General features: G+C 39.4%; 1 protein-coding gene across 2 annotated transcripts in view; it reads left to right on the top strand.

The window, feature by feature from the left end:
- Positions 1 to 18,444, top strand: part of CARMIL1 (capping protein regulator and myosin 1 linker 1) — a 186,504-nt gene that overhangs the window by 151,041 nt on the left and 17,019 nt on the right. Inside the window, exons 29-32 of one of the 2 annotated variants that reach the window (XM_072152416.1) lie at positions 3,792 to 3,941; positions 13,567 to 13,584; positions 17,937 to 18,003; positions 18,165 to 18,361. In XM_072152416.1, coding sequence (XP_072008517.1) covers positions 3,792 to 3,941; positions 13,567 to 13,584; positions 17,937 to 18,003; positions 18,165 to 18,361 — 432 coding nt within the window. The remainder of the gene's footprint in view (positions 1 to 3,791; positions 3,942 to 13,566; positions 13,585 to 17,936; positions 18,004 to 18,164; positions 18,362 to 18,444) is intronic. The other variant, XM_072152417.1, reaches the window with a different exon arrangement.

The raw sequence follows: 18,444 nt of genomic DNA, 5'->3' as shown, positions 1-18,444 counted from the left end.
ACTATTTTCTCAGTATAAAATATTTTTACATGTGTTACGCAGAATAACTATGCTATCACATCCAGACTTGAGCAGAATAAAAAGTATATGGTAAACATTCAGTTTTGTAAATCATTTAGATGTCTCCAATCCTTGCTGGCAGATTGTCTAGTGGATGATTTTATCAAGTTAAAGCATTGACAATAGAGCTAAAATAGGAGGAATATTACTTTGTTTCCCTTGAACAAGTCATTTACAGACTGTGATGCTTTCAGACAGAGGCCCCAGTGGGAGAAGCTGCTGAGGTCTTGGTGCTTCTGTCTCCAACGTTATATATGATTTCAGAAAATTGTTCTCGTCTTAGCTGCCTTCACAGTCTGTTGTATTGAATGCATCTACAATGTAGCATTTTACTGTGACCACCAACATTTTCTTTGTTAATTTACTGTATATTAAGAGGTTCATTAACTTTATAGCATTATTTAAAGAGAACCTGTCACCACATTTTCACAATTACAGCAAGTGACAGTGAATAGGGATCTATGGGAATCTAACTGACATCCTTCTTTTAGCTAAATATTGTTTTTCTTATATCCCCATAAATCAACTTTATCTGGCACACAAGGGGGCGTGTCCTGCTCAACCTGCCCCTCCCATCTAGTAGAACCAATTCTAATTCATAAAATGACGGTACCATTGTAACAAATATGCATGTAATTTGTCAAATCCTATATGCTGTAGTAAAATATTAACTTAGAATTGCTAAAGATACAATATTAGATTAGGCTAGAAAAGCATATTATAATTTGATGGTTTCTATAGTTAAAAGTATTTATTTGTACAGGAAAACAAGTAATGTAAAGGAAATCTAAAAAACCAAGCATGATAAACCAGGGACACTTACTTGTAGATCCTGGCTGTGGTAATCTTCTTATTTGTTTTCCATGGCCTCCTTCCTTCTAAAATCAACTTTTAAAATTATGCTAATGAGTCAGTATTACCAGAGCCACTCCATGCCACAGGCAGGGGAAGTTCCGAGGAAGTAGGGGAATGGGAGACTTTGTAAGAGCCTGTTAAGCTACAGCACAGAGGGACTCTGGTAACACCCCAAGATCCATTCTGGCTCCTTAGCATAATCTTTATTTTCAACAAGTGTTTTATTGCTCTAAATGTAACTATTGCCTTACAATAGGATCTGGCAAGAAGAAGCCCCACACTGGAGGATAGATAAGAACACTAAGCAGACAATATACCTCCAGTGATGCAAAGTAGTTAAAACAGTAAAATGTATGGTAAAAAGGGTAGGGGAAGGGACATAGGGGGAGGGTAGGTGGACGCATAAAATCACTGTATTATCGGAGAAATAACACCGAGGAACATAGACTTCCGGTATCACCAGGAGCGGTCACCATGATGAGAGTCGGGTAGAACTCACGGGGACAATGTTAATGCTCTGTCGAACATTGACGAACCCTGGCTACTACTCCAAGGTGCCCATATACTCCAAATATCGGGTAGGTGTCTGATCTGATTGCCTCATTATGTTCAAAAAACATATAGAGATTAATCCTGTTTTTGATTGCATTAAGGACAGGTCGGGTGCTTTCCATTTGGCTGCTACATGGATCTTGGTGGCTAAAGCGATAAACTAGATCAAGCGGTGTTCTTTATTCTGCAGTCTTGTTGGTTTGTCCTCTACCAGGAGCACTTCTGGGGTCAATGAAAGGCCAAGCAGAGAGTAAATGAGGGTGCTTACATTATTCCATAGGGCTGGTGACCACCTGGCATTGCCACCATATATGAGCCATATTACCCAGTGTGTGGCTAAAGGCTAGCCAAACGAGCTGGAGCATAGTATACCCTATGTCACAATCTAAGGGAAGTTTCTTCTAGGGCCACCTGTTGGCTAGGGTAGTACAGCAGTGCCTCCAGCGTATCAAAGAAAGTTGGCAGCTAAGGTCAGTTTCACGCTGGTCCATGAACTGTAATTTGATGTCAGTGGGGGGTTGGAGCATTAAGTATGGAGCATAGCCTAGAAATGTGCTTTGTACCTAATGTAATTGATTAAGGCAGAAGTATTCAGAAGCACCTTTGTATTTAGAACTTTGTATTTAGTAATGATTTCTGCAAAGATTTCATCAAGTGACGTAGGTGGAATAGGCCCTTTTCTAATCTCCATCTGAAAGCACCCAGATCCTGGCCTGGTGGGAAGGAAGAATTCTCAAACGGGGATAACAATGTGGAAGGGCTAAATTGTTGATTAAAATGAAACCTAAGTTAATGCCAGAGTTTCAGTGAGTGGATTGAAAAGGAGAATGACGCTTTTAACAACTGAGCTATCTCTGCAGCCTTGTAATATAATGTGAAGTTGGGGAGTGATAACCTTGTGGTAGAACATGGTGGCCAACGCTTTGCAAGGGGGTTTGTTATTACATATAAATTTGGGAAAGGTAATGACCAGAGATGAGCGAGTATACTCGTCAGAGTATACTGCTCAGTCGAGTATTGGCATACTCGGACCGGCTCGTTACTCGGACGAGTATCTAGCTGGCTCGAGTTCGAGCATTAAATTAATAAAAGACAGTGAAGAACAGTGTTTTCTTCAACACATAACACATGTTTCCAGATGTTTTAATTGTAAGAATACATTAAAAAAAAACACTTCTTTATTTTACAGGTGTTCGCGCGTGTCTCCCTCTAAGTTCGGAGATGTGCGCCGAACATCAGCAATGTAAAGAATAGTGTTATTTGAATGTGTTCTGCACTTAAATGCTTGTGTTTTCACAGTTTTTATTCTATTCTTCACATTGCTGATGTTAGCGCGTATCTCCGAACTTAGCGGGAAACATGCGTGAACATCTGCAAAGTGAAGAATAGAATAAAAACCGTGCAAACAGTGAAAACACAAGCATTTAAGTGCAGAACACATTCAAATAACACTATTCTTCACATTGCTGATGTGCGCGCACATCTCCGACATTATCGGAAGACTTGCGCTAACATCTGCAAAGTGAAGAATAGATTAAAAACAGTGAACACAGGACCATTAAATTGCAGAACACAATGAAAGAACACTATTCTTCACATCCAGATGTTCGGCGCACATCTCCGAACTTAGCGGGAGACACGCGCGAACACCTGTACAGTGAAGAATAGTGTTTTTTAAATGTATTCTTACAATTAAAACATCTGGAAACATGTGGAATGTGTTATTATTTACTGTTCTTTTAATGTGTTGTGTTAGTGAAAAAATGCTCGGGTCTCCCATTGACTTTAATGGGGTTCGTTATTCGGTACAAGCACTCGGGCGTCGGGAAAAGTTTGTACCGAATAACGAGCACCCGAGCATTTTAGTGCTCGCTCATCTCTAGTAAAAGATAAAGGAAACAAGTGAGAGCTACCATTTTGATAGTAGGCAGAAAGTTCTGCACCACTTTGTGAGGTCTGTTATTAATTGCTGTAATAATGGGCTATAGTTCAATTGTAACAGTGTGCATTTATGTGTAAAATGTATTCCCAGATATGTGATATAATGCTGCTCCAAAAGTGGTTAGGAGTCCTATAAGCCTTTTATTCTGAAAAAGAAGCATAGGAAGCTTAGAGGAGAGCGGATCCTGCCAGTGGGGGTACGAATCAGTATGTCGGTGTACTCGGTTTACAATCATTGATACTGGTGGTAGATGTCCTTTTAATTAATTCCTTTGAATGACATCTGTTGCTGACTTATATTCTGGCCATATGCCAGAATATGAATTTGTTTAGTCAATAAAATATGAAATATGAACAGTTTAACAGTTTAAATTTTCTTTCAGGCTGAACATCTCAGCAAGAGGGGAAAGCCGCTTCCTCATCAAGAATCTATGGAGATTGAAACAGTAGAGGAGAAGCCAACCAAGCGTTCTGGACCCACTGTTGAAGAACTCTCTGAGATGGAACGTTTGGAGGACCTGGACACTTGCATGGTGAGTCAGCTCTTTTTCACTTTATTAACAACTTAAATTTTACTATCAACATGTGGGATTTTGAGTGTGATGCATCCAGTGCATTGAGCTTGTGTTACAGACTATGGAAGCTCTAGTCAGGAAAAACCCTTCCATTGACAACCAGTAGACCTATAGTCTAGTGGAGGTTGTGAGTTTAAATCCCAGTCTGGAGAATATATTATTTACTGGAATAACATGAAATAATTAAGAGACCTTGAGACAGCATATATGGACACTTCTCCTCTTTCACAAACTGGCAATAATTACATTCATACACTTGTGTATCTTTTCTGCACACTTCCTGTCTGGACTCCTAACTTTGTTAAGAACTTACTTCACCATTTAGGACTAAGTGTACATTTTATTGATGCATGCATGTGTATTGCCTTTAAAATGGAAGACCTCGGTAGCTACAGTTGGTATGGAAAGTGTTCAGACCGCTTTAAATTCTTCACTCTGTGTTTCATTGCAGCTAATTGGTAAGAGCTCATTAATGTACACTCTGCAACCCAACTTAACCAAAAAAAGATTTAGATATTTTTACCCTGTTATTAAATAAGGAAAAATGAAATACCACACAGTCATAAGTATTCAGACCCTTTGCTGTGACACTGAGGGTGTGGTTACACGTGGCAGTTACAACTGCATCGCAATCAGTTTTGAGGTGGTTTTAGTAATTTTTGTAATTTTAACAGGTGAAATACATGAATTGAACGTGTGAATTTGAAGGGGATACCTGTTCCACAAATGTCTTTCAACTATAAAATTAACAAAACCTACACCTAAAACCATCTGAAAACTGATTGTGATGCATTTTTAACTGCAACGTGTGACTGCACCTTTCATATTTAACTTGCATGCTGTCCTTGTAGTCTAGCTATGTTTAATTAAACTGATTAGCAAGGGAACACACCTGTCTATATACGACCTTACAGCTCACAGTGCAAGTCAGAGCACATGAGATTAATGAGGTCTAAGGAACTGCCCAAGGAGCAATGCACAGATTTGGCTAAGGTTACAAAACAACGTCTGCAGCACTCAATGTTCCTAAGAGCCCACTGGCCTCCATAATCCTTAAAGGGGATAACCACAACCAGGGCCGCATCTGCCATGAGGCGAGATGAAAATCTCGCTTCAGGCGGCAGAATGCGGGTCCCTGTAAAGGGCGGCGAAATTCGCCGCTCTAAAGTGGGCGATTCGGGCGTCCATTAACGCCCGAATCGCCCACCAGCTAAATAAATCGCGCCTGTCTCTTTAAGACACAGGCGCGATTTATATGCGGAGCGACGCAGCGCCTTTCCGGCAGCTGCGTCGCTCCGTTCTAAGCAGTGACACAGGCGCCATGACGTCATGGCGCGGCGCCTGTGTCACTGTGCGGAGCCGCGTCTCACAGGAGAGCCGCGTGAACAACGGAGCCGCGGCGAGGGAGCAGCTGCCTGCAGGTGAGTATGATTTTTATTATTTTTCATGTATTTAATTAATTGTGGCTAATAATTAATACTGCGGGGGGGGCTATATATATCATATGGGGCCAGAATTATTTTAAACTGGGGGGGGGAATCATGGAATGCTATTTTATTTGGGGCTATAATTATTTCTTTATTACTGGGGGGGATGCAATATATATTTATATTATTTGGGGCTATACCGTAATTATTTTATACTGGGGGGAATGCTATATATATATTATTTGGGGCTATAATTGTTTAATACTAGGGGGATGCTATAGATATTATATGGGGCCAGAATTATTTTATACTAGGGGCGGGGGGGTTCTGTATATTTTATTTGGGGATTTGGAGCTATAATTATTTTATACTGGGGGGGGATGCTATAGATATTATTTGGGGCTATAATTATTTTATACTGGGGGGGATGCTATAGATATTATTTGGGGCTATAATTATTTTATACTGGGGGGGATGCTATAGATATTATTTGGGGCTATAATTATTTTATACTGCGGGGGATGCTATATATATTATTTGGGGCTATAATTATTTTATACTGGGGGGGATGCTATATATATATTATTTGGGGCTATAATTATTTTATACTGGGGGGGGATGCTATATATATATTATTTGGGGCTATAATTATTTTATACTGGGGGGAATTCAGTATATATTATATGGGGCCAGAATCTTTTTATACTGGGGGGTGCTGTATATATTATATATCACTATATCACTAAGCTGGGGGGATGTATATGGGATACAGTATATTACTAAGCTGGGGGGATGTATATGGGATACAGTATATTACTAAGCTGGGAGGCTGTATATGGGATACAGTATATTACTAAGCTGGGGGGCTGTATATGGGATACAGTATATCACTAAGCTGGGGGGATGTATATGGGATACAGTATATTACTAAGCTGGGGGGATGTATATGGGATACAGTATATTACTAAGCTGTGGGGCTGTATATGGGATACAGTATATTACTAAGCTGGGGGGGCTGTATATCGGGTACAGTATATTACTTAACTGCAGGGGATGTATATGGGATACAGTATATTATATGTATATAGATTTTATCCCTATATAATGAAGGGATGTGTTATATGTGGGGTAGCGTGCGGTCAGTTGTGTTGTGAGGGGTATATATTATTTAGGAGCGCAGTGTTGTTTTCCAGGAGACTTTATACTGTAAGTGACTGTGGTATTTTTAGGGACGCCGGGTGGAGATGCTGCACGGAGCTGAAGATATCTGCCCGTGAATTCAGCAGTGATACGTCATGGATTGGAGAACCCGGAATAAAGTCCTCCTGATGGAAGAGATTGTCATCTATAAGGTACTAGATGCCACTAATGCCTCTCAGATCCTGTAGTCAGTCACACAGTGTCAGGGAGCTGTCTGTAGGGTTGTTAATTGTTAGTAAAGTTTTCAGCATTTACTTAACAGGGAGCGGGGGGGGGCAGCATTTTAATATTCGCCTCAGGCAGCAAATATGCTAGAATCGGCCCTGACCACAACTCTTCCTCAACATGACCAACCAGCCAAACTAGGCAATTGTAGGAGAAGAGGCTTGGTGAGAGAGGCAAAAAAGAACCCCAAGATCACTGTGGTTTGTGACTTGTTGACTACTGGTTGCAATTGAAGAAAAGATTAATGCAGCCAAGTACAAAGAGATCTCTGGATAAGATTGGGCCAAAGGTTCACCTTCCAACAAAACAATGACCCTAAGCAAACTGTTAAAACAACTCTGTGATCGTTCTTGACTGGCTCAGCCAGAGCGCTGCCTTATACCCAATTTTAATTCCACCAACATTCACCATCCAACCTGAGGGAACTGGATAGGCTCTGCAAGGAAGAGGCAGAGGATCCCCAAATGCAGGTGTGAAAAACTTTTTGCATCATTCCCAAGAAGACTCATGGCTGTTCTAGCTCAAAAGGTGCTTCTACTCCATACTGAGTAATTGGTCTGAATACTAATAATCATGTGATATTACAATTTATCTTATTTAACAAATTATCAAAAATATCTACATTTTTGGTTTTTCTGTCAAGATGGGGTGTAGAGTGCACATTAATAAGCAAAAAAAAAAACTTTTTTAAACTTGCCAATTGGCTGCAATGAAAGAGTGAAAAATTTAAAGGGGTCTGAATACTTTCCGTACCCACAGTATACTAGACAACAATTTGAAGTGGATGGATATACGCCCAACTTTTTCTGATACCAGTTAGAGTTACATTTCCAGGTGTTTTGGGTGCCAACGGTGGAGGTTGGATGAAAACTCTAATTCTCACCATCCAATCTACACCATAGATTTTTAAGTTTATAAGTTATGTGTAGTAATGAGATTGGAAAAGTACTAAACATATTACTGAAGTGTATTTAATACTATCCATGAACGCCTTCTTTGTCAAGAAACTACTCACATGTATTGCTAAGGTGTGATTTTGATCCATTCTTCCACAAACATTCCTCCTCAAATCATGGAGGTTCCATTGGCTCAGTCCAGAAACTCATAACTTCCTTCCATAGATTTTCTATTAGATGGGCCATTTAGTTAAATTGCATTTCTCAGAAACTTTCACTGTGTGTTTGGGATCATCGTCTTGCTGAAATGTCCACCCTTGCTTTATGTTTATCATCTTGGCAGATGACAGCAGATTTCTATCAGGAATATGTATTCGTCCATTCTCCCTACCCCCCCCCCCCTCCTGCTGATTCCCTGTGCAATGATGTATGATGGAAACGCCCCCCCCCCCCCTACCCTCACCAGAACGGACACATCAGGAGGCTTAGACCCCCGTTCACATTCCATGGTTTCCCTATTCTGGCTTCAATGCCCTGAACTGATGTCACAACCAGGAAGTGCCCACCCATTTCAGGAATTGCAGAATCTGATTTAAGAAATGATGTTAAATAAAACAGACATATCTCAGGATAGGAAGAAGCCAGCAGCATGATGTATGTATCATTGAAATTGTTGTCAAAGTCTCTCTCCAGCTGTGCTAAAACTATTTTTATTTGCTTAAAGTGTAAGTTTACATTTACACTTTAAGCAAGTTGATTCAGAAGTGATCCTATGTAACGGACTAGGACCAGATATGGTTCCCATATGAAGATTACAATAAGGGGCATGTCCTCTAGCTCTCATGTATCATGAAAAGCTGTCATAGTGCCAGTGGCACAGCCTCCAGGCTCATGTGCTTATTCACTTCATTAAGCTGCGAGATCTGTGATTCCCTTGGTGTACATGCCATTGAGAAGATGGCTCACAGCAAATGCACCACATCCTTTATCCTCAAGGACTAAGAGGCAACGTCTAATGTGGATTGACAAGCAAGAACTGCAGGGACCTCTGTGCTATGACAGATGCATTTATGAAGGTTACTTGACATAATGATTGCAGTTGAATGCAAAGCATGGAAGGACTGGTGCAAACTGGTTATAAAGTTATACATATATGCAATTATCATCTATATAGAAGAACTAAAATACATTGTCAAAAATGAGGCCAAACTATCGTGGCCCAGTATTCCCTTTATACATGTGTGGGCTTATGAATAATCTTAGCAGATGTATTTCTTAAGTGAGGCGGTTATTTTACTTTGATACAGTGATTTTTTTCATGCATCTCTATTGTGGGCCATATTTAGAAAACTTGTATACAACAAACATAAAGTGCATTAGTCTTTTAAAGGGGTATTCCCACAGAGAAAATTCTTAAATATACTCAGGATATATACAGATTACTCTCAGATGAACATGCATGAACATACAGGGGAGGGGCAGTAGGCAGAAGGCAGCAGAGTCGAGAGCAGTGCTGACTGTGTGTTTTGTTGGTTAGGTGAGATAGTAGAGCTGAGTTTATTTGGGATCTTTTATCGAACTCATTACTCTGATCTGTCTCATTGTTCTTTGTGTCAGATATTAGTAGAATGTTCAGACACTTAAAGTGTATCTAAACCCTGCACCATGATAATCTAAGCACATTGTGAGAACACAACAACAGGAGACTAGAGGATGGGAGGAGGTGTACGAGCATAGCACAGAGGAATCGGGAAGTGTCTGCTCAGCTAGTGTCCATTCATACTGCTGAACCTTACATTCAGGAGCTAACATAGTGATAGGAGGAAAAGCGGCAAAAAACTGAAAAAATTGAAATGTAAATGGTTAAAGAGGTTTTCCCACAAAACAAGGCCCTAGCAAACGGGATAGGATCACGAGAAAGGGGGTCTGATGTACCCCCATTGCACCCCTTGTCAGCTACCTGAACTAATCCGGGGCAGACAGTCGGGCAAAATGACACAAATCGAAATGGCACAAATTTGATTGATCTTGAAATATGTAAATACTCATTAGTCAATTTTAATTGCATAACTAACATGTATAATTTTTTATAACACAGATATCATATTAAGGAAGACTACATTTACAACTTAAGGTTAATGATTATTATTAACTTAAGAGTAATGATCACAGGTTTTGCATATCGGGGTTTGCCATGATGACTGGTATTTACTGTATTTTACTGATAGCGACAGACTGACCAAACATAGCTCAGTGCAGCTGTATTTGCTGATCATTTAGTTACTTTTCCTTGGTCTTGGAACCAAGTGGGAAGCATAATAGAAGAAACTATGAGATGACTCCAGTGCTGAGAAATGAGAATAGGAGAGACATGGTTACTCTCCTATCAATTCTGCTGCTCCCAATTCTGACAGGTCTGAGCTTCGAGTCTGGTGAGTTAAAGCAGAAGAGGCAATGAAATAAGAACATGTACGGTATTGTGGTATTACTCCATTAGGTCTCCTGCACACGATAATTGTTTTTACATGGCCACAAAAAATGGCTCTATTGGCAGTTTTTGTGGCCAGTGTACCCCCTGTGCCTCTATCATATGGCTGAAACGTAGGTTATTTGTAGACAGCGTATGGCTGGCAAATGATGTTAATAGCTTGTCCCAACCCCTTGGAGTGTCGTGTAATTGTGTTGCCTGGCAACCGACCCGCAAAAATGGACGGTACTAGGATGACACACTGTGTATCATCCTAATTTTTCACAACCCCACAGATTTTCATGGGAGGGCAAAGCCATAAATACAGGCAAGAATACGACCTCCTCTGAGGGGTACTGGACTCCGACATGGGCCTGAGGAATCCTTAGCTGTGAGAAAAAGCCCATAGCATTACATGGAGCCAGGAGACCCCCACAACAATCCTCAACCAAATCACCTGAGGAAACCACAATCGTGTGCAGGAGGGCTTACTGTTAAGTAGGGTGTACTCATATTGCTGTTAGACGAACAACAACTGTTATCCCCCAACAAATAATTTGAGAGATTGTTGGTTAGCCTCCATACACATTAGGTGATTGGGTGAACCCATTAAAATCTATAAGATTTGATCTATATGGCAACATTTAGACATGCGAAGAATTTTTTCTTTTAGAGGTTGGTATTAAAGACAGTTTTGCTGCTTTCTTTGATAATTATGGCTCCACTGTAACAAATGTTTGACAAGTGTTGTACATCTTCAAAATAACACTTTTGTCTTAAAATGTTCCTTGACTTTTTCCAGTTCATTACATTTGAGCTAAACTTTTTTAAAAGTCAAGTTTTTCTCTTATCTGCCAACACTGCTAATTCACCAACTTTCCCATCCACAGATCAAGAGGGCAAGGACAAATTTTAAATCAAAAAAAGTTTACATTTTTGTGCAAATAGCCAAGGCATCAAAACTTGCAACTTTTTCAGGACATAAATGTGGCAAAGTAAATTCTCTCATTCAGTCGTTTTCATTTGCATTAACTAGCAGGGGAGGGTTTTCTCTGCCTATGCCTATTGAGTGGGCAGACTTTTTTTTATGTCATTTCTATACTTTTCTGTGAATTCTGAGCCAAGCAGATGTCTTCTTACTGTTCCCCTTCTTCTACCATTGTACGCACTTCAAGGCTGAGTGTTTGCAGCTGCAAACCCAACTCGCCCTTTTAAGTCCCTTTCCCTCTTTTCTTTTTTTAGCATACACTATATTAAAATGTTTTGTATATTTACTATACATGTTATGTTAAGTTCTGAAGTTAACAGTGTCTGGGATCTTTATATTTTATGTTAAGTTTGATAGATGCATTACAAAAATACTAAGAATAATGGGAGAAATCCTATCATACAACTGTTTACCCCTTCCTGACATGTGATGTATTATTACTGAGAAAGCAATTTATCAACACAAAAAAGTTATTCTGTTGCCAGATTAATTAAGTAGCAGCAAAGGAGGTAACCAGTTAAGGTACAAAATTTATTGAAATCGTCTGAAAATTCCAACGTTTAAACTCGCACATAGAGCAGAAGACGCCCCTATTCACCACTGTGCAAAAGTACAAAAATTACTATTAAATCTAGTCTTAGGCTCACAGTTAGATAACCATAAAGATCGACTGGTATGTGGTAAGGAGTACATTTAGTAAAAGAGTACCTACCTCAAACGTTCTCCATCAGATCCGGGTACATGGTTCTTACCCATGTAGATGTCCAGTGCCAGTCAGTATTGTAGGGCTTGGGGAGAGCCTTCTAATCCTGTCCTCGGAAACCAGTAAGAGAGGGTGTCAGGCCCTAGTATACTTTGCCCTAACCCCAAAATGCTACCGCCCTTACAAGGGCAGTCCCACAAACTAGCCCTTTTACTATATATCACGCCTCCGTTATGCGTTTCAACCAAAAGTCTCATTAGAGGGTGAGAGAAACATTCATTCAGAGATAGCCCTGTAAACCAGAAGAGTACTTCATTTAGTCTAAAAACATACAAACATGCTCAAAATGTCCCATGTCATAGGTCAAGGTTTGCTTACCATAAATATCCCAAAGAGAAGAGATACTCTAAACGGGGAAGGAGTGCCTTCACCCACAAGTAGAAGCCTTGTGTTCACACATGGTGTTATCGGTGTATAACGCCTACCCCATGTATGAGCGAGGTGAAAGACATCCAAGATAGTTGCCAGCACAAGTGATTACAATGGGTAATGCATAATGCAGCAAACAACCACCATGTAGGAAGAGGGCTGGGGCCATGTGCACTCTTCATTTATCCTTAATGGCACTGTGATGTACAATTACGGAATGTGACATTAAGAGGTTAAACTAATTTTGGGGGCAAATTTCTAAATCTGCCCAATTGTCATTACTCGCTGTCCCTAAAAGGACTCCTCCAAATCTAAATTCCCTGATAGATAACAGGGTAGTTTGTTGATTAGCATAATCCAAAGACACTCTGGAGTACCTGGAGGAACCCACCTATTTCCTTTTATGCTACACCAGCCCCTATGAATCTTGTTCGTTCTTATTTTTTTACTTCATACTTTACAATAATTATATTGCTTTAATATAGTATATGATTACACAAGACTATGAGTATCCATACTTTATTATCATAATGGGGTTGTCTGATGCATAGATATTGATTGCCCATCAATATATTCCTATGACCAGACTTTAAATTATCATGCTATACATACATCTACTTGTGTCATGAATATGGCCATATCACAACAAAAGTGTATAATATGGCACAAAGGCATTCATGGACCCATATTGCAGCCCCAAATGTCTCAGTATGATAGATGAAGTCCCCAACAGGACAATGTCATACAGAGGCATCATAAGGCAAGTTCAGCTTTGCCAATTCAATACATTATTTTTTATTGTATTTATTTTATAATGTTAAAATGTAAATCTTTTCTCAACCTGTAAATATTGACAAAATGTAAGTATTTGATAGACGTATATGTGAGCTTCTGTTTGCAGTAATTGAAGATAGTGTAGTGATAACTGCAGTACATACTGACCTGTGCACTTTGTACAGAACTACTGAGAAGGTTTTGGATTATACTCTGGAGGTCGTAGGACATAATTTAATGTCAGATTCTCTTGTAGAAGCACATATTCTCCCCTCACCTATCACCGGAGAATTTGGTAAATCCCCTGCTTTGTGAGAAGAAGAGATCAAATCACTGTCTTTCCTCTTTTCTGCTCTAACTGAATGTGTCTTCCAGCTTTATTTTATTTTTCTCCTTATTTCCCTCTGCCTTTTAGCAATCACCTTTTCTCTCTTCTTTATTCACATCCTGTCTCTTTCTTTTTGCTGCTTGGAGACTCTCTGCTGTAGAAGTGTAAGTACTTTCTTTTTTGTGGCTTTCCCTGTGTCTTTTACTTTCATGCTTCATTTATCTCTCTGCTGAGAGTCTGGCTCCTGGGTGATAACAAACATGTCTTCCTGTGGTTCCAGAGCTAATAATACTGCATGGCTAGTGAATAATGCCTTTAGAAGCCCTAAATACAAATTCTGCACGCCGGAGATTATTTGCAATCCGGAAATAGAGGCACAAGACAAAAATGTTTGTTTATCTTCTGAGTGTTATTGTGCTAGCTTTCTGGGGGTTGATACATGGTGTTGCATGAAGAAATCCATTGCCCTTGCTTGTGTTGTAGGAAAGTAACTTTGTTGTATTTGTGTTTTGTTTTGCACATTATTAAAAAAAAACGTAACATTGGGATTGCAAAAAGCAAGGTACAATAGAAACCAAGTTTTTGAAGGAAATCTAATGTAGGAATCTAGCTTTATTAACCAAGTACACTGCTGATTAGCTTTATATAAGGGATCATAAATTAATATTATTTTTATTTTTTTTAACCATGTCACATTATTTGCTGTACTAGATCTCTGCATTCTGAGTGGATTTCAAAGAAATGTATTTATATTAAAGGACATCAACCACCAGGGTGAAAGACTGTATGCAAATGAGTCTGAGGGGCTCCAGGCTCCATTAACACCTATGGAACCTGGTGTCCCTCAGGCATATTTGCATACAGTCCTTCATCCTGTTGGTAGATGCCCTTTAAAGAATAAATAAAGGAATTCCTTATATAAACATAGCTGGTTCCAGATTTAGTTTTTACAAACTTACCCAGGCTGGTTGCACGTCTGGTTGCAGAAGAGGGCAAGAGGACGCCTCACCACCCCATCTCTATAAAAGGCCGAGCGGCTGTGGACGCAATCTGGGAAAAGTTGGGACATAATGCAGCGCAGCCGACAGGCCACAGTTCAGTGTGACCGTGTGCCATAGACCACATTGGTGTCTCTGATCTGATGCAGCCAAATCACAGCCACCATTACAGTTGTGTACATGGGGCCTTACTCCTTTTGCCAGCTTTAAGTAACATTGGGAGCCCATAACAGCTGAGCTTAACTTGGTACATTTGGACCGGTACATCCAGCAAGCACACTGAGTGAGTGGGTTGCAACTAACTAAGCTCTTCGGAAAGTGCTTTTGGCTGTTTATGGATGTTGCAGATCCTTTCAATCCTTTGCCTAGATCAGTGGTGGCGAACCTATGGCACTGGTGCCAGAGGTGGCACTCGGAGCCCTTTCTGTGGGCACCCAGGCCATCACCAGAGATGACTTCAGGTATCTTTCTGCAGTATCAGACAGCCCAGGACTTGCTGTGCACAGAGCTATTTTAAAGTGACAGAGCTACTTGGGACCACTGTAGGAGTGGGAAGGTGTGGACAGATCTGGATTATCATTGTAGCTCCTGCTCCTGCCCTGACAATTCTTCCTGTTTACAGGACCCTAAGGGAAGCTACAATGATCATCCAAATTTCTTCTATTTACTGCTGTATTGGTGTCCTCAGGGTGCCGGTATCAATGAAAGCTGTGACAGAGAGTATGAATCACAAATTCAATTTCTGTGTTGGCACTTTGCAATAAATAAGTGGGTCTTGGTTGTAATTTGGGCACTCGGTCTCTAAAAGGATCGCCATCACTGGCCTAGATTATGGGACAGTTACCTCATGGAAATTGTAGTAGTTCTAGCCATTAATATTTTCCAGTTGTTTCAGTTTTTTTTTAAACATGTTATTCTCTGTGAAGTATTTATCGTCTCTTTTCATTGTTAGGATACTTCTTGCTTTGTTCTTTTGATCATAAAATAGGGATATTTAAATACACAAATATCCGATTTTTATGTTGATACTAAAATGTGGATGTTTGACTCCTACACCTTGCAGTTCACTTTTAAATATTTTTTTCACTGCATGGGCTGTTCACTTCATAATTTTATATGGTTTGAAGCACTTTGGTTCAGTGATGTGTTTTTTTTCCAAATTTTTTTCTCTACCACTTTCTGATAAAGTTAACGATTAAATGTAAATATGATCTGAAGACAGAGTAGTAATATTTGATGTATGTAGTGGCCAAATGTGCTGGCATACATTTCTACACCAGACAGGAACGTGGCCCATTCTGCTGCCAGCCAAACACCCCGCTAGCCTCACACCCCTTCATGCCCCTCAACACTGGGGCATGAAGTGCCGTAAAGGGGAAAATAATCACAATGCACGGCACTTCACAAGGCATTGGCAAAGTTGGTTATTTTTCCTAGTTCCAAAACATTAATTTTGTTTAGACTGTTTAGATTCCGCATCATGTATCCCACCTTCTTGACAAATATTGGGGAGATTTATCATTATATCATTGTGTATTAGCTCATCTGCATGTCAGATTTATTACAGTAGCTTCCTGCTAAATCCAGCATGCTGTATGAAGTGTTAAGGTCTGCTGATTCCAGGAACACCAGGAGGGGACTGGAATAATTTTAACCAAAATAAGCAACTTTAATTCTTTTACATCATAAAGAACTTTTACTTCTGCATTCTATGGATATATGAGGCACATGGTGGGAGACTAGAAAAGTGGCGTGGGTATGGAAAAGCTGCAAAAAATTGCGTACATTGGCAAATGCAACAATTTAGCAAGGTTAAGACACCTGAAAACAGGTGCAACTATTCAAATAAATCCCCCACCCCATCATTTCCATAAGACATTGTTATTCCTTCTACATTTCAGCCTGATAATCATCGCCCACCGTCTATAGATGCAGGCAGTGCCTTTTATACAGCTGCAGGGGCGATTTTTGACATTGCTGCAGTTTTTCCCAAATACATAACTTACAACTGAAGAAACAGATACTTCCCCCTGGATCTCTTTTGTCCTCATGAGGTACATATAATGTATGAAAACACATAAACATATACATAAGTAAATCTTATATATACGTCTACAAAAGTGCTAATAATGCCATTAAATTCTTTTCAGGCCTGATCATTAAAGGAAATCAAGCATGATAAACCAGGGACACTTACTCATAGATCCAGGTACTGCTCCCTCAGCACTTGTGCAGTGAGAAGGAAGGAGGTCATTGATAACAAAGAAGATTGTCAGTCACAGTGCCTGGTCTATGTGTCTATGGTCTATGTTATCATGTGTTATCATGCTTGATTTAGATGGTAGATTTTTTTTCTGATGGCTTGGGGAAGTATAAAGTTTCTTTTATCCTACCCTGTTTCTTCAGATCCAATAGGGTCATACTGGGCATATAGCCTTGGAGCTGTTCCTTGGATTCGCTTGAAATCAACTGTTCCATTTCAACACTAAAGCTTTTTTCTGATGTCTGAAATTTGTAATTTGATAATATTTTTTATCAGTATTGATCAGTTATTAAGGGAATTGTACAACTGTGAAATGTAGATTAAAAATATTGTACATAGCTTATTAATAGATTGTTTTCAGCAATTAAGTTAACAAAATGTCTAATTTCATATGTGCAAGAGTATGTTAAAATGCACAGAACTTTTAATATGATTAAAAATTAATTGGTGCTGATGAGAGTTGACATTTCCCAATCATCCCCGTATGATTTCTGACCATAGCCTCCATTCCTTCATAATCCGCTCCTTCTGACTACAAGCTGTTTTTTCCAGCCATGGTTAAGGTTGACCAATATCCAGCTTGTGTACTAGGCCAAGAACAACGTTATTATCCTTTACATTGATAAACTGCATGGTATTTAGGAATTGCCTTAAAAGGGAAGTGAATACATTTCAGAACTTGTTCTACAAACTATTTATATTGGACACCTCTTCATTTTGGCATCTTATTTTGTCATTGTTTTTGCTGCAACTTGTGCGAATGTTGAAAGTAATTATAATAACCAATTATCCATATGGATAAAATAAAATATACTTCAAGAAAATAATCCATACTCACTAACACATTGTATATTATAAAGAGGGAGAAGAATATGCATTATGCCGTTTGCATGTTCCCCAATGATGAGTCATCTCTATGCACTTGACACTTTTCTATGCATCTAGTATATTGTAAATGTTAACAAAGTGCTGACAATGGATTTCTCATAACATATTATCCAGAGTAAGGAAGCCATGACCTTTCCATTAAGCTGCTCCTCAGGAAGACCATAACATTGTGGTGTGGCCTCTTTTCTTGTCTGCCTGTTCACTGTCCTGGATAGTCTTGTAGTCTACTGTATCTGCACAGAAAATATTTACATCTGCCTCATTACAGTCACTGCAATGTTTTTTTATTTTTTTTATTTACATCTTGATGTTACTTTCTTCACAGTTTGTGTGCATTTACATTGAACTATTGTTGCCATTATTGCAGATGACACCCAAGTCAAAGAGAAAGAGTATCCACAGCAGAATGTTGCGCCCTGTGTCCAGAGCCTTCGGTGAGTATATTGTACAGATTTATCAGCTTTGCTTTAAGAGGTATAAAAGTAACTAATTCTGAACAAAATACATAATGCATGTTTTCAATTTTTCATAATCGGGACCCATGAAAAAGTCAGTTATTTTCATTTAATTACCTTATTAACTTTTTCCTTCAAAGAAATGGAGTTTGACCTGGATAAGGCTCTTGAAGATGTCCCAATACATATAGAAGACCCTCCGTATCCCTCCTACAAGCAGGATAAGCGGTCTTCTAGTGTCATAGCAGAGTTACCATCAGAAGAAGGAAAAAAGCTTGAACACTTTACTAAGTTACGACCAAAGAGAATGAAGAAACAACAACCCAGTAAATCCAATGTAAGTATATTTCATTCTTTAAATGGAACTTAGGCAGAAGCTTATGTCTCAATGCCTCAGAACATCCACTTTGCTGTAATAGA

Source organism: Engystomops pustulosus, chromosome 5 (assembly GCF_040894005.1).
Source record: "Engystomops pustulosus chromosome 5, aEngPut4.maternal, whole genome shotgun sequence".
Classification (NCBI taxonomy): Eukaryota; Metazoa; Chordata; class Amphibia; order Anura; family Leptodactylidae; genus Engystomops; species Engystomops pustulosus.
The sequence above is the reverse complement of the archived record's forward strand: the minus strand, read 5'-3'. Positions and strand labels throughout refer to the sequence as shown.